We start from the raw sequence: 27,118 nt of genomic DNA, 5'->3' as shown, positions 1-27,118 counted from the left end.
ATCTCCCTGAAGACATCTGGGCTCTGTCCCTGCAAAATTTCACTCAAATTACAGCAATGGGCACTCAACAGCTCCCTGCTTGGTCCTGGGTGTCCCTCCCAGCTCAGGATGTTCCATGTTCCAAGGAGATAAAGGCTGTTTGCATCCTGTCCCCAGCACTTTCCCAACCACCCCGTGGCCACTTTGCTCGAGGCAGGCGAAGCTTCTGGCACTGGGGCCACCCTGATCTTGCCTAAGAAGACACAGTTGGGAAACTCTTCTTGGGCCCAAAAGTGTTTCCTCACACAGTTCTCCCCTTCTTTCAGCACACAAAGCACCACCAACTATTCCAGCCACTGCTTTCAGCACCACCTAAACCCCTTCAGAAGGGTCTTCTCAACACCCCACTGGCCAAAGATCACAGAATCCTAGAATGGATTGGGTTGGAAAAGCCCTCTGAGATCATCAAGTCCAACCCTTGGGCCAACTCCAGTCCCTTTACCAGATCATGGCACTCAGCCAGGTTTGCACAGGACTAACTAACCCAGGCAGGAGGTGTGTACAGGACTAACTAACTCAGCCAGGTTTGCACAGGACTAACTAACCCAGCCAGGTTTGCACAGGACTAACTAACCCAGGCAGGTTAGCACAGGACTAACTAACCCAGGCAGGTTTGTACAGGACTAACTAACCCAGCCAGGAGGTTTGCACAGGACTAACTAACCCAGGCAGGTTTGCACAGGACTAACCAACCCAGGCAGGTTTGCACAGGACTAACTAATCCAGGTTTGCACAGGACTAACCAACCCAGGCAGGTTTGCACGGGACTAACTAACCCAGTCAGGTTTGGACAGGACTAACTAATCCAGTCAGGTTTGGACAGGACTAACTAATCCAGGTTTGCACAGGACTAACTAACCCAGCCAGCTTTGCACAGGACTAACTAACCCAGCCAGCTTTGCACAGGACTAACTAACCCAGGCAGGTTTGCACAGGACTAACTAAGCCAGGCCTGAAGCTGAACATCATCACTCACTTTTAATTTAAGCCAAAGCAAACTCTGCTCCTCGGGGAGCTTTGGGTTGCACCAATTCAGCTCAGAGAAGGAATTTAAGGCTGAGTTTGGCCCCAGGGAGGGCCCAGCATTGAACACTCACCGAATTGTCTCAATAATTTCGTGAGCAGCATCGTGGTGTTTGTCCTGAAAGGGAAAAAGAAGAGACATCAGGTGCTGTGTGGTGGCAGTTTCCAGGAATCATCATGTTTTTTAGAGTAAATTACACACAATACTTTGAAAAACACCAGACTGGGAAAGGGAGTCTTTGATTGCCACCAAAAATGAGCCCTCTAAGGAAAAATAAGGCTTAAGAAAATATATTTTGAAAGTTTCTGTGGACTGGTAAAAGATTGATACGAAGGAAATGTCACTGAACTTATTTTCTGTCATTTCCTGTGGAGCTGCAATCCCTGGGAGGATTCTTGGGATGCAGCAGGTACTGAGTTCCCACTGATCCCACCCAGCATCTGCCACACACTCCCAGCTCCAGATGGGCAGGGAGATTCCAGCACAGGGAATGGCTCTGTAAAAAAAAAAACTCCAGCATCAAACAAGCAGGGGGAGTGAGATCAGGGCAGGAAAAACACCCTCCAGCACACACAGCCCCAGAGGGAGGCCTGGATGTTCTGAGCCCCTCAGCTCAGGCAAGAGATTGAGGGGCTGGAGCGGGGCCAGAGAAGAGCAACGAGGCTGGAGAAGGGACTGGAGGTGGCACTGAGTGTCCTCTGAAACACCTCCAGGGACAGAGAATCCACCAGGTCTTGATCCAACCCCACTGGGATCAGCAGCCCAGGGCACGGAGTGCCAGAGTGATCCCAGTGGGGTTGGATCAAGGGTTGGACTTGATGAGCTCAGAGGTCTCTTCCAAGCCAAGTGAGAAGAGAAGAGCAACGAGGCTGGAGAAGGGAGTGGAGCACAAGTGCTGTGGGGAGAGGCTGAGGGAGCTGGGGGTGTTCAGCCTGGAGAAGAGGAGGCTCAGAGGTGACCTCAGCACTGTCTGGAACTGCCTGAAGGGAAGTTCTGGCCAGCTGGGGGTTGGTCTCTTCTCCCAGGCACTCAGCAATAGGACAAGGGGGGCTCAAGCTCTGCCAGGGGAAATTGAAGTTGGAGATCAGAAAGAAATTCTTTGCAGAGAGAGTGCTCAGGGATTGGAATGGGTGGATTCTCTGTTCCTGGAGGTGGCACTGAGTGAGAATCCACCACGTCTTGATCCAACCCCACTGGGATCACCAGCCCAGGGCACAGAGTGCCAGAGTGATCCCAGTGGGGTTGGATCAAGGGTTGGATTGATGATCTCAGAGGTCTCTTCCAACCCAGCTGATTCTCTGATCCCTTCAGAACACTTTTCTGTCCTGGTTTCCCTGGCTGTTGGATGCACAAGCCACTGAAGCACCTTCAGAGGGCACTGACTGGGGCTCCTCTGCAGTGCTGAGTTGCAGATTTGGGTGTGGATGTTTCCAGAACTCTGCCTGTGACAGGCCTTGCTTGGCCACCCCCTGAGTGAAGGGAAGTTCTGGCCAGCTGGGGGTTGGTCTCTTCTCCCAGGCACTCAGCAATAGGACAAGGGGGGCTCAAGCTCTGCCAGGGGAAATTGAAGTTGGAGATCAGGTAGAAATTCTTTGCAGAGAGAGTGCTCAGGGATTGGAATGGGCTGCCCAGAGAGGGGGTGGATTCCCCATCCCTGGAGGTTTTTCAACTGAGCTTGGCCGTGGCACTGAGTGCCATGATCTGGTAAAGGGACTGGAGTTGGACCAAGGGTTGGACTTGATGATCTCAGAGGGCTTTTCCAATCCATTCTATGATTCTGTGATGTGGAGCCTTTTCCATGGAGAGAACCCCAAAGCACATCAAACCTCGTGGCTGAGAGAGACAGAGTTGTTGGTTTAACGTGGGAGTTTATTCAGGAACCACCAAAGCACGAGTGGGTTCAGCAAATCCTTCCAAATCCCTGTTAACAAAGCCCTGGGAGCTGCATTTGTATGGACATGGCACAAAGAAAATTCTATTTTAGGGAAGCTGCTGGAATTCCTACACACATTGTTGTACCCAGCCTTAGTTCCCACCTGCACAAAGCTGAGGGGACATTTGGATGTTTGTCTCTGGAAGTGGCTTTGACCTTTTAATTAGGAGTCTCCTGTCTAAGGACCTTCCAGGGTTACAAGTGTAAGGGCTCAAATCCTCTCCCTGTTTCCTGCTGCAGAAATGCCCTTTCTGCAGAGTTCCCAGGGGGAAATTGTACAGCAAAGGGCAGGGAGAGGTGACAGAAAACAGGACTGGAAGGGAATGGAGAAGGAAAACACTGATGGGCAGATGGCACAGAAGGGGGGGATTATCCCAATCTCAAGACATGGAAGGACATGATATAAATCAAAGAAAAGCCTTTTCCATCAGTATCTCAGCTTTGCTCTTTCCATGAGGGAAGAGTTTTCTTGCTCTATGATCAGTTCATACATTTGGGATCAGCCAAGCTTGGAAAAGCTGATTCCAAAAAACTTGTCCACAGCTCTTCAGATCAAAATCCAGGGACAGAGGGATGGACCTCCCTGAGGTCTGTCATCCTTCCAGCCCTTGGGGGGGTTATGACAAGGAGGGAGAGGGACTTTTCCTGCAGGGAGACAGTGACAGGCCAAGGGGAATGGTTGACAGTGCCAGAGGGAAGGGTTAGGTGGGATATTGGAAGGAATTTCTGCCTGGGAGGGTGGGGAGGGGCTGGATGGAATTCCCAGAGCAGCTCTGGCTGCCCCATCCCCTGGAAGTGTCCAAGGCCAGGTTGGATAAACTTGGAGCAACCTGGACAGTGGGAGGTGTCTCTGCCCATGGTAGGGGTGACACTGGATGGGCTTTGAGGTCATTCCAACCCAAACCATTCCAGGATTCTCTGTGCCTGTTTCCTGCAGTCCATGGCACAGCCCAAACCAACAGCACCAACAAAGTGTTCTCTCTCCCTGTCCATGTGCACTGAGGGGAGAGCACAGATGGGTTGGAGAACTTGGAGAACTTCCCTTTCTCCTCAAGTCTTTCCCAGTGCCAGAGGGAAGGGCTAGGTGGGATATTGGAAGGAATTTCTGCCTGGGAGGGTGGGGAGGGGCTGGATGGAATTCCCAGGCAAGCTCTGGCTGTCCAATCCCTGGAAGTGCCCAAGGCCAGGTTGGATAAACTTGGAGCAACCTGGACAGTGAGAGGTGTCTCTGCCCATGGTAGGGGTGACACTGGATGGGCTTTGAGGTCATTCCAACCCAAACCATTCCAGGATTCTCTGTGCCTGTTTCCTCCAGTTCATGGCACAGCCCAAACCAACAGCACCAACAAAGTGTTCTCTCTCCCTGTCCATGTGCACTGAGGGGAGAGCACAGATGGGTTGGAGAACTTGGAGAACTTCCCTTTCTCCTCAAGTCTTTTCTCCAAAGTGTGGGAACAACCCAGGACAGCAGCTCACCCATCAACACCCCCAGAAAGGCTCCCATTTTTCCCCAGGAATTATCCCAGCAGATCCAGCTCCAACACTGTGTCCTGCAGAGCCACAATTTGCTTTATCAACAGAAGAACAGTAACCCAGGCAAGTGAATTTAGGCTTATTTTGGCAGAATCATTTCCTCTGAGGAAGTTCAACCCCTCACTGGTGGCTTGGGCAGTTACAGGGTGAGCAGAGAACAGGAGAAACCCCCTGCCCTGCATGAAAACATTCCCACAAACAGCCAAATGCTGAAATGTCACATTCTTCTGGCCTTGGGTTAAAAATAAAACATCAATTTAAATAATAATAATAATTAAAAAAATCACAATTCCCACCTGCAACTACAGTTGAGCCAATTGAAGTGGCTTTGCCAACACAAGATCATGTGGAACCTCCAGCCAGAGGGGCCTTTGAGTTTAGTGTGGGGTCAATATTTGGAATAATGAAATTAAAACCTGTTGAAACACTTCCCAAGTTTACTGAGCTCTATAACTGACATCTCTTGGCCAAGCAGAGGAGCTCCCAAGGTCTCAGGGAAGCCTCAAATTTGATCTCCTACATCTCTTCAAAGCAGGGCAGGCTGTGGAAAATGGAGGAAGGAAAGGGGGAACCAGCTCTGAAGGGAACACAGAGCAGTTTTCCTGGTGATTTTAGGGAAAATTCCAGCCTAATTTCCATGTGGTTGTAAAATTTAATAAGAATAGACATTAAACAGCACCAGCCACTACATCTGTACTCAGGCAACTCTTTGTGGCACTGACAGTTTGATGCAACCAAAAGTAAAGTAGAATAGAAACTTCCACAAGTCCCTGACCCTGCTCCAGACCCTGCCATGAACTTCCCAAAATCCCTGTCCCTGCTCCAGACCCTGCCATCAACCTCCCAAAATCCCTGACCCTGCTCCAAACCCTGCAAGGAACCTCCCAAAATCCCTGACCCTGCTCCAGACCCTGCCAGGAACTTCCCAAAATTCCTGTCCCTGCTCCAAACCCTGCCATCAACCTCCCAAACCTCCCAAAATCCCTGACCCTGCTCCAGACCCTGCCATCAACCTCCCAAAATCCCTGACCCTGCTCCAGACCCTGCAAGGAACCTTCCAAAATCCCTGACCCTGCTCCAAGACCCTGCCATCAACCTCCCAAAATCCCTGACTCTGCTCCAGTCCCTGCCAGAAACATCCCAAAATCCCTGACTCTGCTCCAGTCCCTGCCAGAAACATCCCAAACCTCCCAAAATCCCTGACCCTGCTCCAGACCCTGCAAGGAACCTCCCAAGCCACCCAAAATCCCTGACCCTCCTCCAGACCCTTCCATGAACATCCCAAACCTCCCAAAATCCCTGTCCCTCCTCCAGACTCTGCCAGGAACCTCCCAAACCTCCCAAAATCCCTGACCCTGCTCCAAACCCTGCCATGAACCTCCCAAAATCCCTGACCCTGCTCCAATCCCTGTCATGAACCTCCCAAACCTCCCCAAATCCCTGACCCTGCTTCAATCCCTTCCAGGAACCTCCCAAATTTCCCCAAATCCCTGACCCTCCTCCAGACCCTTCCATGAACATCCCAAACCTCCCAAAATCCCTGTCCCTCCTCCAGACCCTGCCAGGAACCTCCCAAACCTCCCCAAATCCCTGACCCTCCTCCAGACCCTGCCAGGAACCTCCCAAACCTCCCCAAACCCCTGGCCCTGCTCCAGACCCTGCCAGGAACCTCCCAAACCTCCCCAAATCCCTGACCCTCCTCCAGACCCTGCCAGGAACCTCCCAAACCTCCCAAAATCCCTGACCCTGCTTCAATCCCTGCCAGGAACCTCCCAAACCTCCCCAAATCCCTGACCCTGCTCCAGACCCTGCCAGGAACCTCCCAAACCTCCCCAAACCCCTGGCCCTGCTCCAGCCTCCACCATCAGCATTCCAAGCAGATGGTTTGGGCCAGACACCCAGTGGGCTTTGGCTGAGCAGCTTTAACCTGGATCCTGCCCAGCCCCAGGGGATGGACCCCACTCCAACAGGTTGGATGGTGATTCCCAACAGCTCTGACCAACCTCAAACCCTCAGCCAACAGCCAACCCTGCACCCCCAGAGCTGGCCTGAAGCTTCTCAAGCTCAGACACAGTTTGAAGTTTGGGATTTTGGGGTTTTTTGGATTATTCTTCCCAGCTGCAGCAGCACCCCAGTGCCCACCCCAGTGTCCTGGGAAGGTTGTGCCAGTGCCCTGTGGCAGCAGCCAGGGCATGTCCTCACACTGCCCTGGCAGTGCTTTGGGCAGGGAAAGCTCCCTGGGCAGAGCCCCCCAGCCCATCCCAGCCCATCCTGCTGCAACCCCACGTGCAGGGCCCCTTTGGCCGAGGCTCAGGAAGGGTTTGTGCTCTGCCTGCAGTCACGAGAGGATGCCACAAGAGCTCCCTGGCACGAAGAGCAGCTCCAGCTCCAGCCACCCTCCCCTCCTTCCCTCCCTCCCTCCCTCCCCCTGCACTGCTGGGATGGATGGAGCTCACTACGTGCTGCTCCCTGGCCTGGCTGTACTTCCCAATGTTCCTGCGTTTCTGTGTCTCAGACACCCTTGGAATGCTCAGAGCCACATCAGTGAAAGCTTTGCATGAGTCAAACCCTTATCTCCTTAATGTGGAGAGTGTTCAAACTGCAGAGTTGCAGTCTGGAGTAGTTGTTGACACTGCCCAAAGCTTAAAACAAACCAAACCCAAACACACACCGAGTTGTTGCAGCCAATTCCTCTCCAGCTGAACCTTCCCCAGAGCTCCGATTTTCAACCTGAACACTCAGTTTTAAATTGAAACACGAGTTCCTGGGGAAAGTTCAACAGCTTTGGCCAGGACTTTTCACTGGGAAAAAATAACAGAAAGGAAGCACTTTCTCCAAAGTCACTTGAAAAGAACCCAACTCTTTATGGAAAACTGTGGACACAGTTCCAGCCACATGGAAATTCCCAATCCTACAACAGGTTTCTCCATCCTGCAACTGCAATCCCAGGAGTTGGGAGGCAGGAACACACCAGTGCTGATCCCTGAGCATACACACACAGGGGGTGTCCCCACACACACACAGGGGGTGCCCCCACACACACACAGGGGGTGCCCCCACACCCAGGGGGTCCCCCCATACCCAGGGGGTCCCCACACACACCCAGGGGGTCCCCACACACACCCAGGGGGTCCCCACACACACACCCAGTGGGTCCCACACACACACCCAGTGGGTCCCACACACCCAGGGGGTCTCCACACACCCAGGGGGTCTCCACACACACACCCAGGGGGTCCCCCCCACACACACACACCCAGTGGGTCCCCACACAAACCCAGTGGGTCCGCCACACACACCCAGTGGGGTCCCCCCCACACACACCCAGTGGGGTCCCCCCCACACACACCCAGTGGGGTCCCCCCCACACACACCCAGTGGGTGTCGCCCCCCACACACACACCCAGGGTGTTCTCCAGAAACACACACTCAGTGGGTCCCCCCACACCCAGGGGGTCCCCCCACACACACCCAGTGGGTGTCGCCCCCCACACACACCCAGTGGGTCCCCACACACACACACCCAGTGGGTCCCCACACACACACACCCAGTGGGACCCCACACACACACCCAGTGGGTCCCCCCACACACACCCCCAGTGGGTGTCCCACACACACACACCCAGTGGCGTCCCACACACACACACACCCAGTGGATCCCCCACACACACACACACCCAGTGGATCCCCCACACACACACACCCAGTGGGTCCCCCCCACACACACACCCAGTGGGTCCCACACACACACACCCAGTGGGTCCCCCACACACACACACACCCAGTGGGTCCCACACACACACCCCCAGTGGGTCCCACACACACACACACACACCCCCAGTGGGTCCCACACACACACACAAACACACCCAGTGGGTCCCCCTCACACACACAAACACACCCAGTGGGTCCCCCTCACACACACCCCCAGTGGGTCCCCCCCACACACACCCCCAGTGGGTGTCCCACACACACACACCCAGTGGGTCCCCCACACACACACAAACACACCCAGTGGGTCCCCCTCACACACACACACCCAGTGGGTCCCCCACACACACACAAACACACCCAGTGGATCCCCACACACACACACACCCAGTGGGTCCCCACACAGACACCCAGTGGGTCCCCACACACACACCCAGTGGGTCCCCACACCCAGGGGGTCCCCACACACACACAGTGGGTCCCCCACACACACACACACCGAGTGGGTCCCAACACACACACACACACCGAGTGGGTCCCAACACACACACACACACCCAGTGGGTCCCAACACACACACACCCAGTGGATCGCCCTCCCACACACACACACACCCAGTGGGTCCCCCCCACACACACACACACCCAGTGGGTCCCCCCCACACACACACACACCCAGTGGGTCCCCCACACACACACACACACCCAGTGGGTCCCCCCCACACACACACACCCAGTGGGTCCCCCCACACACACACACACCCAGTGGGTCCCCCCCCCACACACACACACCCAGTGGGTTCCCCCCCACACACACACACCCAGTGGGTCCCCCCCCACACACACACACACAGTGGGTCCCCACACACACACACACAGTGGGTGTCGCCCCACACCCAGGGGCTCCCCCACACACACACACACCCAGTGGGTCCCCACACAAACCCAGTGGGTCCCCACACACACACACCCAGTGGGTCCCACACACACACACCCAGTGGGTCCCACACACACACACCCAGTGGGTCCCTCCCACACACACACACCCAGTGGGTCTCCCCACACACACCCAGTGGGTCCCTCCCACACACACCCAGTGGGTCCCTCCCACACACACACACCCACTGGGTCCCCCCACACACACCCAGTGGATCCCCACACACACACCCAGTGGGTCCCCCCACACCCAGGGGGTCCCCACACACACCCCCAGTGGGTCCCCCCCCACACACACACACCCAGTGGATCCCCACACACACACACACCCAGGGGGTCCCACAAACACACCCAGTGGGTCCCCCCCCACACACACACCCCCAGTGGGGTCCCCCCACACCGATCCCTGTCCCCCTCAGGCCATGGAAATCAATCCTGAACAGTTGGGTCTGTCCATTCACCTCCTCAGAAAAAAGACCTACAAGAAGCCCTGATATGTCATTTAAAGGCCAAATAAGGCAGTTCCCAAAAGCTCTTTCCAAATATGTATCTTGATGTAATCACTGCCATCCTTTGCTCCACTCACTCTTTGCTAATCTCTATTAAAAAATCATCCACATAAGCATAAGGAAACTAAAGCAGCCCCAATAATACACATTTCACACAGAGATCAGACTGCCTGACATGATCAGCACCAGACCCAGCTCAGTCATCTATGCATAACTTTGTTCTACAAGGCACAAACTGTCCAATAAAAACATCTAAACCTGACATTTTTTTGCAGGACACTCGACAAGAGCAAAGCAAATGAAACTTGGCCTTTGCTACATTTTTGCCACCGACTGGCAACTGCAATTTCCTGGTTTGGTTACATCAGTTTGAGGAGGTAACACCTCCCAAGGTATCTGAGGGAAAGGTTTGGATGTAACTCTGTGCTCCAGGGCCACATCCCACACCCTGAGGGGATTTGCATCTCACGGGGCAACAATCCATGGGCTGAAGCCAAACTCCAAAGCAACAGTTTCAAACCTTCTGTGTTTCTTCCTCAAACACAGAGGAGGAGTTCAGTTAAATGGGGCACAGACGTTGCCTGGAGCAAGAACCACCACTCTGTACCCTTCAAAATTTACATATTTTTAAGTTTAAGTTCTCCTTTTGAGGCTGTGCTTATCCTTGGGGGTGAAAACTGTATTTTTCTAAATTCCATTTCTCCCAAAAATAGACCCCATCCAGGCTGGACAGGGTTTGGAACAACCTGGGACAGTGGGAGGTGTCCCTGCCCATGGCAAAGGGCTGGAGATGGATGAGCTTTGAGGTCCTTTCCAACCCAAACCACCCTGGGATTCTTGGAAAGTGGGAGCCTTGTGAGAGCTGATCACAGAAAAGGCAGCAAAAAAAAGAGCCCAAAACCCCCAGAAACCTGAGGGGTGACCAAATGGTGTGAAAATTTGGATGAGCTCTTGAAAAACCAATGGAAAAAATTGAAATTACAGCCCAGGCCCCTTCAATCTCTCATTCTCACAGACCTTTCAGCCCTTTATCTCCTCCTCAGAGAGAGAACACACATTTCTGAGCACGGATAAACTGTCCCAGAGCAAGAGAACCCTCATCTCATCACAGCCAGTTCAGTGTTTGACTCCACAGGTCACAATTCCACCCTCAAAACCAGGCCAGGAGACCAAAGCAGCTCTTCAGAGAGACACAAAGAGCTGTGGCCAAGCCCTGGGAGAGCAGGAGGAGATCATGGAATCCTAGAATGGATTGGGTTGGAAAAGCCCTCTGAGATCATCAAGTCCAACCCTTGGGCCAACTCCAGTCCCTTTACCAGATCATGGCACTCAGTGCCACGGCCAAGCTCAGCTGAAAAACCTCCAGGGATGGGGAATCCACCCCCTCTCTGGGCAGCCCATTCCAATCCCTGAGCACTCTCTCTGCAAAGAATTTCTTTCTGATCTCCAACTTCAATTTCCCCTGGCAGAGCTTGAGCCCCCCTTGTCCTATTGCTGAGTGCCTGGGAGAAGAGACCAACCCCCAGCTGGCCACAACTTCCCTTCAGGCAGTTCCAGACAGTGCTGAGGTCACCTCTGAGCCTCCTCTTCTCCAGGCTCAACACCCCCAGCTCCCTCAGCCTCTCCCCACAGCACTTGTGCTCCAGTCCCTTCTCCAGCCTCGTTGCTCTTCTCTTCTCACTTGCCTTGGAAGAGACCTCTGAGCTCATCAAGTCCAACCCTTGATCCAACCCCACTGGGATCACTCTGGCACTCTGTGCCCTGGGCTGCTGATCCCAGTGGGGTTGGATCAAGACCTGGTGGATTCTCTGTCCCTGGAGGTGTTTCAGAGGACACTCAGTGCCACCTCCAGTCCCTTCTCCAGCCTCGTTGCTCTTCTCCCCAACAAGCTTCCCACTGTCCAGAGGGTGATGTGAGCACCAAACCCAAACAAACCCAGTTACAAACTCCAAGGGCAACACTTGTGCACCTCTCAAATTTGTGTTTAAACACCAATTTACTTCCAACACTTCAGCTCCTCCCCCATCCCAAGCACTGACCCAGCCGTGGATTTCCAGAGGCCATTTGGATTGGCCAAATTCTCATCTCCAAACCACCCGTTTAGCTGAGCAAACAAAAGAGGTCAGGCCCTCCCAGGCCCTGGGTTTGAACAACAGCTTGGCTGCCTGCAGGGACAGCTCTCTCCACAGGCAGCAGTCCATAAATCCAAGGGAGAGGAGGATGTTACAGCTGGAGACAAGATGGTGAGCAGAGATCAAAAAGATGGATTAGGAAAAGCCAATCAATCTCACGGAAGGGCTGGTGGGACAAGTGTCTCTTTAATGCCCCTCTCCATCTGGGGAGGAGGAGCAGCATTTCTCAGCCACCAGGAAAAGGCAGAATGAGCAGCAGGAGCTTTGCCAGGAGAGCCTCCAGCACTCCGGGTGGCACACACGGATGTCCTGGCAAAGCACAGAGTTTGTGTTTCATCCCCTCCAGGGTTTGTGCTCCTTTACACCTCACCTGGAAAGAGCCACCAGCACAACCTCCCTGTGCAGAGCATGCCCATGGCCAACACACTGGGCTGACAGGAGCCTGGGAAAAGCCAAACCCAAAGGAATTGCAGGTGCTGAACAGAGGGGAGAGCTCAGGCTCTGTGTCCTGCCAGCTCTGCCTTCCATCACCTGCAGTTTTAAGGTCTTTGTCTCAAATAGCAGCTACACCACGAGGCAGGAAGAGGCAAATCTGCTCTGTCTGCTCAGGATTTCATTTTGGATACAGAGACTTGGTTTAACACCACCAGACTTTACCCAAATCAAGACTGTGCCATTCACCCTCCACAGTGACAACCAAAGCACAAGTTTTCTTACCAAGGGAGACCAAAAACCCTTCTCTGAACCACCCAATTACTGTCGTTCCCCTAATCAAGAAAGAGCCAGGACATCCACAAGAAAACATACACATGAGTATGTACACAAAGAGATCTCCTGCAGGGAACAGCTTGAGCCCAGACCTTTCCTCCCAGCCTCAGAGAAGAAAAGACAAGGAAGAGCTACCAAGAGTACATTTCAAAGCCCATCTGCCCCAAGGAAAAGGCAGCCAAGTCTGATGCAGTTGCAGCAATTTGTAAGCTTATCATCACACACAACTAAAAGCAGAACGTGGAGGGCATTATGGCCTCTTTAATGGCTATATAAGGGCATTCAAAGAAAAGAAAAGGTCAGCCCAAGATCCAAAATACACTAAAATTACCAAGATAACAAAGGAAATAGGAAAAGAAGGTCCAGAGTGATGTGGGTAATCCCTTAGCATGGCTGCAGGAGGGCCCTGCCCTCTCCCTGAGCCACAAGAACGTGATTTGCCTCTGCAGGCAGCAATTCCAACTGTTGCTACGGCTCAGCCAGCAGGGAATGGTTCCCAAGGGACTGCAGGAGGGGCTGCAGAAATACACAGAACCCGAGAATGGATTGGGGTGGAAAAGCCCTCTGAGATCATCAAGTCCAACCCTTGGTCCAACTCCAGTCCCTTTACCAGATCATGGCACTCAGTGCCACGGCCAAGCTCAGGTGAAAACCCTCCAGGGATGGGGAATCCACCCCCTCTCTGGGCAGCCCATTCCAATCCCTGAGCACTCTCTCTGCAAAGAATTTCTCCTGATCTCCAACCTAAACCTCCCCTGGCAGAGCTTGAGCCCCCCTTGTCCTATTGCTGAGTGCCTGGGAGAAGAGACCAACCCCCAGCTGGCCACAACTTCCCTTCACTCAGGGGGTGGCCAAGCAAGGCCTGTCACAGGCAGAGTTCTGGAAACATCCACACCCAAATGTGCAACTCAGCACTGCAGAGGAGCCCCAGTCAGTGCCCTCTGAAGGTGCTTCAGTGGCTTGTGCATCCAACAGCCAGGGAAACCAGGACAGAAAACTGTTCTGAAGGGATCAGAGAATCAGCTGGGTTGGAAGAGACCTCTGAGATCATCAAATAAAACCCTTGATCCAACCCCACTGGGATCACCAGCCCAGTGGGGTTGGATCAAGATGTGGTGGATTCTCACTCAGTGCCACCTCCAGGGACAGAGAATCCACCCATTCCAATCCCTGAGCACTCTCTCTGCAAAGAATTTTTTCTGATCTCCAACTCCAATTTCCCCTGGCAGAGCTTGAGCCCCCCTTGTCCTATTGCTGAGTGCCTGGGAGAAGAGACCAAGCCCTTCCAGGGAAGCTCCATCCTCCAGGAATCACAGGGCAGCCTCAGAAGCTCTCTGGGTACACTGGCAAACACCAACATCACTGCTGAGTCCCAACAAGAAATGACATTAATGCCCAAACTTGGGGGAACTGCCCTTCACACCACACAGAAAACGGCACAGGAACCTTCTTAAGACCCATTAATTTTTTTTTTACTAAGCAACTTATTGAGAACTTCCTGCTTTGTTAAAGCTCCCAGTGCTCCATGTACTTCTCTTCAGAGGTTCCTCAGATGTTTCACCCAACACTGAAAAGCTCTTTCAGTGCACATTTTTAGGAAACTTGTCACTCACTCATTAAATGAAACAAACCCAAAGAGTCTGAGCAGGGACTTTGTCGTTATTCACAGATCTGGGCCTGTCTATGAAACCATCATTTCCTGCTGTAAAATCCACTCCCCCTCTTCCTATGCTCTAAAAATAGGCCCTGCTCAATTTGATATCTACAGCATGTGGCCAGTTTGTATATTCAGTTTTGTTTCTTGTTCCTCTTCAGAGTTAGTTTTGTCTTTAATAATCAGCATGAAAATAAATATCTGCTGGTCACAATTCCTCCTGTGAACTTTTTCCTCCCTCTGTGGATTTTTCTGTTAGGAAGGAGAAGAAAAATGGAGGAAAAAACATGTTGAGACATTTTATGATTATCAATTTGTGATAAGGGGATTAAAAAAAAATCACCTCATTCCTGGGCCTTGTGTGGATTATTATAGTTCAAAGCTTTAATCAGCCAGTTAAAGGTTAACTCAGGGCAGGAAGGAAAAACAAGTCAGTGTGAAAGGAGGAAAAGAAAGAAGAGACAAAATAGACAGATGGATGTCTGGGGGAAAAGGGGGATTAAATTCCCCATAAATCTCCCATACCAAGAGGTAAAGATATTTTACCTCAATCCCCAAGAGGAACATAATTCAGTCCCATATCTGAGACTTGAAAGGATGATCATCTCCATATATAATAAGGCTGCCAGGAAGGAGAAGAGTTGGAGCTGCTCAGGGTGGCACAGATTTCCCTTGGCACCCTGAGAGCTTTCAGTGCTGTCCCACTGGAACTGCTGGGTGAGTTTTTAGGGAGATAAATTGGAATTGTCTGAGCTGGAACTTTGGTAGGACAGGAACATTAATCCTCACTCATCTGCTGATGGGGGAAAAAAAAAAAAAGGGGGAAAAACAAGCAATTTTGGACAGCTACTCTGTCTCCCAAGAGTTACCTTTCAGATCAATAAATGACATGGAAAAATCAAGACTAGTGTGGTCTCAAGATGCAAGACAAGAGAAGAACTTTCACTTCTCACACAGAAATACTTGGGGGGGAAGTGTCTGTTGACTGAAGTGATGATTTATCTGGTATCCAACGGGTCAGAGCTGGGAACAAAAGGCACTCTGAGAACTGAACAAGCACCGATTGTCACTCGGGGCAAGTTGTACTTCAAAGGGCAAAGCCCAGAAGGAAAACTGCTCTTCTGTGCTGCCCACAATGGGAACCACTGCAGGGCTGCTCTGCCTCCCCCCAGGAGCACATTTGGGGGCACTGGGGAGGGCAGAAAGGGCACAGAAAATGATGCCAGCTCTGTCCTTTGCTCCTGTGGATTTGCTGGACGGTGGAGAAAGCCAAGGAAGTGCCTTTGGAATGCCCAGGTGGTTCTTGCCCTGCCTGACACCCCTGGGGTGTTTCCACAGCCGGGCAGGGCAGAGGGAAGGGCAGAAATGGCAACTCTGCTGACGTTTCCAAACCTCCCCCTGACCAGGGAAGTTTCTACACGAGATTAGTCATCCCCACAAACATTTCCCAACGAGCTGCATCACCACTACCTTCCAACTCAGAGAAATCCCCCAACTCTGCCCCCTCTGCCGAATTTCTGGGCAATTACTCAGGGGGTGAGGAGGCTCTGCCTGGCAGAGGCAGCAGCTTCTCCCACCGCCTCCCCTGCAGGGCCCTGGGCAGGCAGTGACTCACATTTCAGGGCAGGGAGGGGGGGCCACGCTGGGAAAACACGGCCACGTTTGTTTCCAGCCCAGATTCTTGTAGGGCTCTGGTTGCCAGGGCTGCCCCACACACACCCCCACCCACCCCAGGGGGGAGATTCAGGGGGGCTTCACCTCCACCCACCTGCTCCCCACAGCACGAACCGAGCCCAGGGCAAACCACACACAGGGCAGGATGTTCCCCATCAGCTCATCCCACTGGAGGATGGAGGAAGGATGGGAGGGATGTGAGATGGGGAAACACAAGGGGCAGGAGGCACAGGACCATCCTCAGCACCTCCAACCACATGGGAACAATTCAGCTCCAATTTCGAATAGAATCATAGAATGGATTGGGTTGGAAAAGACCTCCAAGATCATCAAGTCCAACCCTTGGTCCAACTCCAGTCCCTTTACCAGATCATGGCATTCAGTGCCACAGCCAAGCTCAGCTGAAAACCCTCCAGGGATGGGGAATCCACCCCCTCTCTGGGCAGCCCATTCCAAGCCCTGAGCACTCTCTCTGCAAAGAATTTCCACCTGATCTCCAACTTCAATTTCCCCTGGCAGAGCTTGAGCCCCCCTTGTCCTATTGCTGAGTGCCTGGGAGAAGAGACCAACCCCCAGCTGGCCAGAACTTCCCTTCAGGCAGTTCCAGACAGTGCTGAGGTCACCTCTGAGCCTCCTCTTCTCCAGGCTCAACACCCCCAGCTCCCTCAGCCTCTCCCCACAGCACTTGTGCTCCAGTCCCTTCTCCAGCCTCGTTGCTCTTCTCTTCTCACTTGGCTTGGAAGAGACCTCTGAGCTCATCAAGTCCAACCCTTGATCCAACCCCACTGGGATCACTCTGGCACTCTGTGCCCTGGGCTGCTGATCCCAGTGGGGTTGGATCAAGACCTGGTGGATTTTCTGTCCCTGGAGCTGTTTCAGAGGACACTCAGTGCCACCTCCAGTCCCTTCTCCAGCCTCGTTGCTCTTCTCTTCTCACTTGGGTTGGAAGAGACCTCTGAGATCATCAAGTCCATCCCTTGGTCCAACTCCAATCCATTTACCAGATCATGGCACATTCCCAAACTCATCTACAGTATCATTCTATGGCACTGACTGTTCCCACAACTCACTGTCTGGGAAGCCAAAGTTACTCATCACAGAAACTCTTCCCAGGAAAAGTGAGTGATACACACACAAAAAAAGGATTAAACTCTCCAGCGAGGTCTGTTACTCATCTCTGCTGTTCATCTCTAAGATCAGAGGTGATGCTCCCTGCTGGGCTCTGATTTTCATTATCACTGCCTGCCCTTGAGCTTCCCCTGCACAGCACATTCCTTTGGTGACAGAATGGGATCAGATGCATCAAAAAAAACCCACCACACACACCCTCTGCACTCCCCCACCTGTGCAAAGCCCAGTAGTGCCAAACCTGTAGCCCAGTACTCCCAGTAACAACCACACACCCCTCTCCAGGTGCAGGGTGAGGCTCTGACAACACTCAATTAGAAAATGAGACTTTTCTTGCCATCACAGCTGAGTGGAAAGGCAGCAGCCACCAGGAGGAACACACAACTCAATGAATTATTCAAGCCAGACTTCTCATCCCAGTTGCTAATTTGGAGGTTTAAGCTTCAGCAGCTCAGGGCAGAGGCACCTGACCCTGGTAAGATGTGCAGAGTGGCATGAGCAGGACTGGCACCTCCTGGCACAGGAGGAAGAAGGGAACAAAACTGGTAGAAGCCAAAATAATGGTGTTCACATCTGTTCTGGATTAAGAGCTGGCTGGAGGGTCAGGCCCAGAGGGGGCTGGTGAATGGAGCTGCATCCAGCTGGTCACCAGTGGTGTCCCCAGGGGTCTGTGTTGGGTCCAGTCCTGTTTAACATCTTTAGTGATGATTTAGATGTGGGGATTGAGTCCATCAGCAGCAAATTGGCTGATGACACCAAGCTGGGAGGGAGTGTCGGCCTGCTGGAAGGATGGAGGGACCTGGAGAGGGATCTGGACAGGCAGGAGGGATCTGGAGAAGGACCTGGACAGGCTGGAGGGATCTGGAGAAGGACCTGGAAAGGCTGGAGGGATCTGGAGAAGGACCTGGACAGGCTGGAGGGCAGGAGGGCTCTGCAGAGGGATCTGGAGAGACTGGAGAGATGGGCTGATTCCAATGGGATGAAGTTCAGCAAGGCCAAGTGCAGGTCCTGCCCTTTGGCCACCCCAAGCCCTGCAGCGCTCCAGGCTGGGCACAGAGTGGCTGGAGAGCAGCCAGGCAGAGGGACCTGGGGGGACTGAGGGACAGGAAGCTCAACAGGAGCCACCAGTGTGCCCAGGTGGCCAAGAAGGCCAAGGGGATCCTGGCCTGGATCCAAACTAGCGTGGCCAGCAGGCCCAGGGCAGTGACCCTTCCCCTGGACTCTGCCTTGGGGAGGCCACACCTTGAGTGTTGTGTTCAGTTCTGGGCCCCTCAGTTGAGGCAAGAGATTGAGGGGCTGGAGCAGGGCCAGAGAAGAGCAACGAGGCTGGAGAAGGGACTGGAGGTGGCACTGAGTGTCCTCTGAAACACCTCCAGGGACAGAGAATCCACCAGGTCTTGATCCAACCCCACTGGGATCAGCAGCCCAGGGCACGGAGTGCCAGAGTGATCCCAGTGGGGTTGGATCAAGGGTTGGACTTGATGAGCTCAGAGGTCTCTTCCAAGCCAAGTGAGAAGAGAAGAGCAACGAGGCTGGAGAAGGGACTGGAGCACAAGTGCTGTGGGGAGAGGCTGAGGGAGCTGGGGGTGTTGAGCCTGGAGAAGAGGAGGCTCAGAGGTGACCTCAGCACTGTCTGGAACTGCCTGAAGGGAAGTTCTGCCCAGCTGGGGGTTGGTCTCTTCTCCCAGGCACTCAGCAATAGGACAAGGGGGGCTCAAGCTCTGCCAGGGGAAACTGAAGTTGGAGATCAGGTAGAAATTCTTTGCAGAGAGAGTGCTCAGGGATTGGAATGGGCTGCCCAGAGAGGGGGTGGATTCCCCATCCCTGGAGGTTTTTCAGCTGAGCTTGGCCGTGGCACTGAGTGCCATGATCTGGTAAAGGGACTGGAGTTGGACCAAGGGTTGGACTCGATGATCTCAGAGGGCTTTTCCAACCCAATCCATTCTGTGATTCTATGACAGATATGGCAGAAGATAAATTGTTCCCTGTGAGGGTGGGCAGGCCCTGGCAGAGGTTGGGCAGAGCAGCTGTGGCTGCCCCAGCCCTGGGAGTGTCCCAGGCCAGGCTGGATAAACTTGGAGCAACCTGGGCTGGTGGGAGGTGTCCCTGCCCGTGGCAGGGGTGGGATGGGATGGACTTTTAGGTCCTTTCCAACCCAGACCATCCTGTGATTCTATACCCAGAGCATGACCCCACTGGGATCCAACCCCAGGGGTGTCCCCAGAGCAGCCTGAACTGCAGGAGGAGTTCCCAGGTGCTGTCACAGCAAATCCTTGGCCCTTGCAAGTCAAACAGGGAGGGGGGAACACAACACACGAAAACCTGACCCACACAGGGACCTGCAGTCACCTTTGGGGGTGGCCACTCAGCAGGGGAACAGAGCCCAGCAGGACAGGCAGGTGTCTAATGCTGGCACTTGAAAGGACTTGCACACTATTGGAGGTGACAGGCAGTGAGTCACTCACAGCAGGGTGAAGGACAGGTGGTCACAGCCACTCCAAGCCACCAGCAGGCCCTCCCTCATCACCTGGCTGTGCCTCCTGTGGCACCACCACACTCTCTAAACACTCTGCAAACCTGATCAGTGCAAGCCTTTAAGGACAGGAGATGAAAGAACCAGTGGCCTCTCTCTGAGGGCTGTGCTACCAACAAACAGGCTCTTCCACACCCACCACCTCCCAGGCTGCAAGAGAGCACAGTCCAGCAAACATTGATTTGAGGGACAATTATCGTTTTGAGCAGCTCTGAACCTCCTGTTGTTCTGTGTACAAACAATCCCTCCCTGGGGCCACAGATACATCAGCAAGGCCAAATTGTAGAGCTGATTCAGAGTGGAAAAAAAGCATGAGAAAAGCCAGGCAGAAAACCCCCCAAAAATCCCCCACAGTTCTTTTTTCCCTCCCCCACACACAGCAGGCTGGGACTGTAAGCAGGAACTTGTCAAGAGGAGTTCAAAGTCCAACCTGAGAGAGATCAGACAGAGCTTATCAAGGTATAAAAGACCTTCATGTTTGAACCTAATCCACATTTAGCTTAAACTACAGTAAAAGAGATAAGAGTATGAACCATTCTAAGGAAAATCCTCTGGAAAAAAACTAAATATCTCAAGTCTTAGAACCAAAAGGGACTTCACCTTTGGTACCCATCAGATCTAAGTAAGGAGTGGCAATATTTGAAGTATGAGACTACAAACACCATCCCCACTGGGACCACTCAGATCCATTAACTCGGGTCTCTCACCCCAAAGCTTCCCGTGTCTCACCCAAAATGGCAATTTTAGCCCCGTATTCCAGGGGTGTGCCAGGCTGAGCGGGCACAAAGCAGGGCAGGGGGTGGCAGTGCAGGGGTTAACCCGAGTCCTGAGCAGTCCACTCACTCCAACTCTGATTAAGCGGGACAGGCAGTCACCAAAACCAGAGGTCAGCATCAAGAAAGTATTTTTTGTGAGTCATGAGGAGCGATTACTCACCGCGCACTGTTCAACTTACTCATCGCGGTGTGCCAGGGCCAAGCACGGCTCGGCACGGCCTCGTTAGGGCAGCGTGGCCTTTCCTGGGAGCGGGAGGAAGGCGGGGGAAGGAGCAGCACTTTCGGTTCGTGGGGAAGGCAGTGGGAGGCTGATCGGCACCACCTCCCACGGCCCTAATTAGCCCCGGAGGGAAATACATGTTTCACATCAGCCTCCCCGGCTCTTTTAGCATCGCCAACAAGCACCGGGTTGGCAGCCGGGTATTACCAGGCTGAGGAGACCCCACTTTTCCTATTAGACGTGAAATAATCAGCAGCCCATCAATAAAGAGCCAGGTTATTAATCTGAGCACCCGTTAATAGGAGAGCTCAGCCTTTCACGCAGCAGCACCGACGGCGCTAATTTAAGATGTAGTAAGAGCATAAAAATAGCCGAGTTACTCAAGGCAGGGTTACATCACCCCACGGAACCCGTCACGCAGCAGGTTCACAACACAGAGCCTCTCTCATGCAGGCAAAGATGATTCCCTGCCACTCCTGCCGCTCCCACCAAAAAAACAACCGGCTTTCCCCTCCCATTTCTCCCCAGCTCCCTTTGGAAAACACCCCAACAGGAGAACAGCAAGAATGCAGCTAAATAAAACTCCCCCAGGCATGTTTTTCTCCCCCCTCTCTCTGAAACGTCCCACCTTGCTGGTTCCAACAACACAGCAGAGCACGGGCGGTGAAACTAAGAAATGTTGGTGCTTACGTCAAACCGAGCCGAGCCCGAGTGCCAGCCCGAGGCAAGGCGGGCTGGAGGCTCGGGGAGGATCTGCAGCTCAGCAAAGCCCTGTCAGCAGGCCACGGCCACGGGGATTGGTGTCCGCAGCTCCAGAGGGCACCCGGAGGGCGTGGGAGAGGAGCACGAGTGGCCCCGCACACGGGAGAGGCCCCGCACACACGCGTGGCCCCGCACACACGCGTGGCCCCGCACACACGGGAGGGGCCCGCACACGGGAAGGGCCCCGCACACGGGAAGGGCCCCGCACACGGGAAGGGCCCCGCACACACGAGGGGCCCCGCACACACGGGAGGGGCCTCGCACACGGGAGGGGCCTCGCACACGGGAAGGGCCCCGCACACACGGGAGGGGCCCCGCACACACGGGAGGGGCCCCGCACACACGGGAGGGGCCCCGCACACGGGAGGGGCCCCGCACACACTCGTGGCCCCGCACACACGAGGGGCCCCGCACACCGGAGGGGTCCCGCACACCGGAGGGGCCCCGCACACACGAGGGGCCCCGCACACGCGAGGGGCCCCGCACACGCGAGGGGCCCCGCACACGGGAGCGGCCCCGCACACACGGGAGCGGCCCCGCACACACGGGAAGGGCCCCGCACACACTCGTGGCCCCGCACACACTCGTGGCCCCGCACACACGAGGGGCCCCGCACACCGGAGGGGTCCCGCACACCGGAGGGGTCCCGCACACACGAGGGGCCCCGCACACACGAGGGGCCCCGCACACGCGAGGGGCCCCGCACACGCGAGGGGCCCCGCACACGGGAGCGGCCCCGCACACGGGAGCGGCCCCGCACACACGGGAGCGGCCCCGTACACACGGGAGGGGGCCCGCACACACGGGAGCGGCCCCGCACACACGGGAGCGGCCCCGCACACGCGACGGGCCCCGCACACACGGGAGCGGCCCCGCACACGGGAGCGATCCCGCACACGGGAGCGGCCCCGCACACGGGAGCGGCCCCGCACACGGGAGCGGCCCCGCACACACGGGACGGGCCCCGCACACACAGCCCGACCTGCTCCCCAGGGCTCCGGGCAGGGATGGCCAAGGGCTCCAGATGAACCACCAGCCGTGGATTGCTGTGGAAAAGCTGCCAGAGAGGAGGGGACACTTTCACGGCAGGGGGGTGGGTGTTTCTCAGCACACGGGGAGCAGCCGGCCCGCCCCGCTGCAGTTCTGGGTAACTGGAGATGAAATTCTCCGTGCTCGGCCATCAAAAGAGATTGAGGGGCTGGAGCGGGGCCAGAGAAGAGCAACGAGGCGGGAGAAGGGACTGGAGGTGGCACTGAGTGTCCTCTGAAACACCTCCAGGGACAGAGAATCCACCAGGTCTTGATCCAACCCCACTGGGATCAGCAGCCCAGGGCACGGAGTGCCAGAGTGATCCCAGTGGGATTGGATCAAGGGTTGGACTTGATGAGCTCAGAGGTCTCTTCCAAGCCAAGTGAGAAGAGAAGAGCAACGAGGCTGGAGAAGGGACTGGAGCACAAGTGCTGTGGGGAGAGGCTGAGGGAGCTGGGGGTGTTGAGCCTGGAGAAGAGGAGGCTCAGAGGTGACCTCAGCACTGTCTGCAACTGCCTGAAGGGAAGTTCTGGCCAGCTGGGGGTTGGTCTCTTCTCCCAGGCACTCAGCAATAGGACAAGGGGGGCTCAAGCTCTGCCAGGGGAAATTGAAGTTGGAGATCAGGTAGAAATTCTTTGCAGAGAGAGTGCTCAGGGATTGGAATGGGCTGCCCAGAGAGGGGGTGGATTCCCCATCCCTGGAGGTTTTTCAGCTGAGCTTGGCCGTGGCACTGAGTGCCATGATCTGGTAAAGGGACTGGAGTTGGACCAAGGGTTGGACTTGATGATCTCGGAGGTCTTTTCCAACCCAATCCATTCTATGATCTTCAGACCCAGCTGCTCAAGCTTTCCTGAATTAACCAAACCTTCATTTCCCATGCTGCAAAACACACATTCCACCCTTAAAATAAAGAGGGTGGGGGGTGTTTTTTTGGCTTTTCAGCCTGTAGGAATCTCGGCGAACACACACAAACCCACCCCTCCCTCTCAGAGTAACCTGCACGCCGTGCAAACCGGAACCCTTTGCCTTCACACAACCCGCGGGGGGAACACTTGAGTTAATATTTGGCGACGCGCTGAAAAACCCGAACTGGTCATCGCTTGCACTTTCAGTTTCTGACAATTTGAGCAGAGCGCGCGCCCGCCAAGACACACCAGGCTGGGAGAGGAGCACGAACAGCGCCCGGGGCCAGCCAGTGCCTCATTCCAGCCCCGGGAAAGCCGTGGGAATGACACTCCATCCCGCATTTGGAGGGTGTCGGGGAAGGCAGCGATGCAGCGGCAGCACCGCAGGGCGCAGACACCTCCCCTGCCCAAGCGAGACGTTTCTAATCATTCACACACAAGCGCCTGGCGATTGCCAAGAGAGCAACAACATCAGCAGTATCAGCTGCCCCAGACTGTGTGTCCCGGCGTGTTCTCGCCGCTCACGTAGCACAGCAAAGCCTGGAACGCGGGGATAATCAACAGAGCCAAGGGAAAACACACAGGGAGATTTCTCCTTTACAGGCTGTTTTCAAAGGTGCAACAAAACAGTCGGGGAGAAAAATTGTACAGGGGTTTATAAGGAGCCTACACGCATCCAAAAATACCCTCTGGAGCCTCGCGTGGGATTGTCACTAATTCCGAACACGGACATTGTTATCAAGGTCACACATCGCTCGCTCGGGCTCAGCAGAAAGTCGGGCGAGTTGGGGAAAAACGCGGCTCGGAAACGAAGCAAGGACAAGTGACATTTTATTTGGGAGCACGAGGACTGCGGCTGGCTCGGGTTGTGGCGGGGATAAATAAAAGAGGCGCTCCAAGGGCACGGCTGGAGGGGGCACTGGAGGCATCAGCGCTGGTTCCCGAGCGCTCCCTCTGCTCGTTCCCACCCGCGGCGGCTCCAGAGGGTCCTCCCGACCACCCGAGCCCATTCCCAGCCGCGATCCCGCATCCCACCCCGGGCTCGCCGCAGCCCCGCCTGCTCACCGGCTCGAGGAAAACACGAAAACTTTTCATTAACCAGTCCTCCTCCTCCCCGCCCTTCGCTTTTAGTCAACCAATTATAAAATGAAATCGGGGATTTGACTTCCAGGCGAGCGGCGGCACCGCCGGGGGCTGCGGGGCGGGCGGGGCGGCACGGCCGGGAATGGGGGGCTCATCCCGGCGGGGGATGCGGGGCCAGGGGGTCCCGGTGGGTCCCGGTGGGGAACGACGGATGTGGGTCCTGGTGGGGAATGAGGGATGCGGGTCCTGGTGGGGAATGAGGGATGCGGGTCCTGGTGGGGAATGAGGGATGCGGGTCCTGGTGGGGAATGAGGGATGCGGGGCCAGGGGGTCCCGCTGGGTCCCGGCGGGGGATGAGGGATAGGGCGCCGGGGGTCCCGGTGGGGAATGAGGGATGCGGGGTCAGGGGGTCCCGGTGGGTCCCGGTGGGGAATGAAGGATGTGGGTCCTGGTGGGGAATGAGGGATGCGGGGCCAGGGGGTCCCGGCGGGGATGAAGGATGCGGGTCCCGATGGGGAATGAGGGATGCGGGTCCCGATGGGGAATGAGGGATGCGGGTCCCGGTTGGTCCCGGTGGGGAATGAGAGATGCGGGTCCGGGCGGGTCTCGGCGGGGGATGCGGAATTCGGGGCCAGGGGGTCCCGGTGGGGAATGAGAGATGCGGAATGCGGGGCCAGGAGGTCCGGGCGGGAGATAAGGGATGAGGGACGCGGGTCCCGGCGGGTGCGGGCAGGGCAGGTGCGGGCCGGGCCATACTCACATAGACGGGCAGCGGCCAAGGGTACACGGCGGGCTCCGCTCCCACGGGCGACTTCAGCCGCAGCTCCAGCCTCTCGCCCATGTCGGCAGCCGGAGGACGAGGCGGCGGCGGCCCCGCACCATGCTAAGAGGGGCCGGGCCGGGCGGGGCGGGGTGCGCTGGCCGGGCCGGGCCGGGCCGGGCCGTGCGGGGCCGGGGGCGGTGCGGGCGCTGCGGGCGCTGCGGGCGGGGCCGGCCCGGCCGCGCTCTGTCTATTGTGGCGGGCGGCCCGCGGGGCGCTCGGGCGGCGCCGCCATCTTGGGCCGGCGTGAGGCGAAGCACAATGAGAGGCGCCGGGGCCGGGCCGGGCCGGGCCGAGCGCGACGCGACAGACGCGGGAGGGGCGGTGCGGCCGCGGGACCTCCCCCCGTGCGGCCACGGACCCTCCTCCTGGCCGGGACCTCCCCCCGTGTGGCCCCGGGATCTCCTCCGGGCCTGGCCCGGACCCTCCTCCCGGACGGATCCTCCTCCCGTGCGGCCCCGGACCCTCCCCCCGGACGGATCCTCCTCTCGTGTGGCCCCGGACCCTCCCCCCGGACGGATCCTCCTCCCGTGTGGCCCCGGACCCTCCCCTCGTGCGGCCACGGACCCTCCTCCCGACCTGGCCCGGACCCTCCTCCCGGCCGGGACCTCCCCCCGTGCAGCCCCGGGATCTCCTCCCGGCTTGGCCCGGTCCCTCCTCCCGGCCTGCTCCGTCCCCTCCTCCTGGCCGATCCCTCCTCCCCTCCGGCCCCGGCACCTCCTCTCGTTTGGCCTCGTCCCCTCCTCCTGGCCTGTCCCGGTCCCTCCTCCCGGTCGGCCCCGATCCCTCCTCTCCTCCCTCCCTCTCCCTCCCTCCGGCTTGTCCTCAGCTGCCCCCGCACCGCGCGCGCTCCCGCAGCCCCTCCCCGGCGGCGCGCGCGGCGTGCGGGGAGGTGACAAGGGACGGGGTGGCTGCGTGTGACATGTGTGTGACATGTGTGTGACATGTGTGTGACACGGGAGGGTGGCTGTGCTGGGACATGTGTGTGACATGTGTGTGACACGGGAGGGTGCTGTGTGTGACATGTGTGTGACATGTGTGTGACATGTGTGTGACATGTGTGTGACATGTGTGTGACACGGGAGGGTGGCTGTGTGTGACATGTGTGTGACATGTGTGTGACACGGGAGGGTGTCTGTGTGTGACATGTGTGTGACATGTGTGTGACACGGGAGGGTGACGTGTGTGACACGGGAGGGTGGCTGTGCTGGGACACGCATGTGAGGGCACAGATCTGGCACACCCATGTGACAGGACACAGGACTGGCACAGCAGTGTGAGGACACAGGACTGGCACACTCATGTGACAGGGCACGGGGCTGGCACAGCAGTGTGAGGACACGTGGCTGGCACACCCATGTGACAGGGCACAGGGTTGGCACATCCAGGTGACAGGGCACAGGACTGGCACAGCAGTGTGAGGACACAGGGTTGGCACAACAGTGTGACAGGACACAGGGGTGGCACACCCGTGTGACAGGGCACAGGGCTGGCACAGCCGTGTGAGGACACAGGACTGGCACACTCATGTGACAGGGCACAGGGTTGGCACATCCAGGTGACAGGGCACAGGACTGGCACAGCAGTGTGAGGACACGTGGCTGGCACACCCATGTGACAGGACACAGGGTTGGCACACCCGTGTGACAGGGCACAGGGCTGGCACATCCGTGTGACAGGACACAGGACTGGCACACCCGTGTGACAGGGCACAGGGGTGGCACACCCGTGTGACAGGGCACAGGGCTGGCACAGCCGTGTGAGGACACAGGACTGGCACACCCGTGTGACAGGGCACAGGGCTGGCACAGCAGTGTGACAGGACACAGGGGTGGCACACCCGTGTGACAGGGCACAGGGCTGGCACAGCCGTGTGAGGACACAGGGTTGGCACACCCGTGTGACAGGGCACAGGACTGGCACACCTGTGTGAGGACACAGGGCTGGCAC

The 27,118-nt window shown here is 56.2% G+C and overlaps 1 protein-coding gene across 9 annotated transcripts in view; it reads right to left on the bottom strand.

The window, feature by feature from the left end:
• DOT1L (DOT1 like histone lysine methyltransferase) overlaps positions 1-25,588 on the bottom strand; it is a 110,356-nt gene extending 84,768 nt beyond the window's left edge. For 6 of the 9 annotated variants that reach the window (XR_011699750.1, XM_071577852.1, XM_071577859.1 and 3 more), the window contains exons 1-2: positions 25,109-25,588; positions 1,137-1,180 (exon numbers count right to left, since the gene is read on the bottom strand). Coding sequence is in view for 6 of the 9 variants with exons in the window: in XM_071577852.1 (XP_071433953.1) it covers positions 1,137-1,180; positions 25,109-25,189 (125 nt within the window). In the remaining 3 variants the exon portion in view is untranslated. Of the gene's footprint in view, positions 1-1,136; positions 1,181-20,509; positions 20,630-24,330; positions 24,499-25,108 lie in introns of those variants that run through there. The other 3 variants (XM_071577853.1, XM_071577856.1, XM_071577857.1) reach the window with 3 other exon arrangements.
• Between the last annotated feature and the right edge of the window lie 1,530 nt (positions 25,589-27,118).

This window comes from Pithys albifrons, chromosome 27 (assembly GCF_047495875.1).
Source record: "Pithys albifrons albifrons isolate INPA30051 chromosome 27, PitAlb_v1, whole genome shotgun sequence".
Classification (NCBI taxonomy): Eukaryota; Metazoa; Chordata; class Aves; order Passeriformes; family Thamnophilidae; genus Pithys; species Pithys albifrons.
Note: the sequence above shows the minus strand (reverse complement) of the source record. Positions and strands in the feature narration are given on the sequence as shown.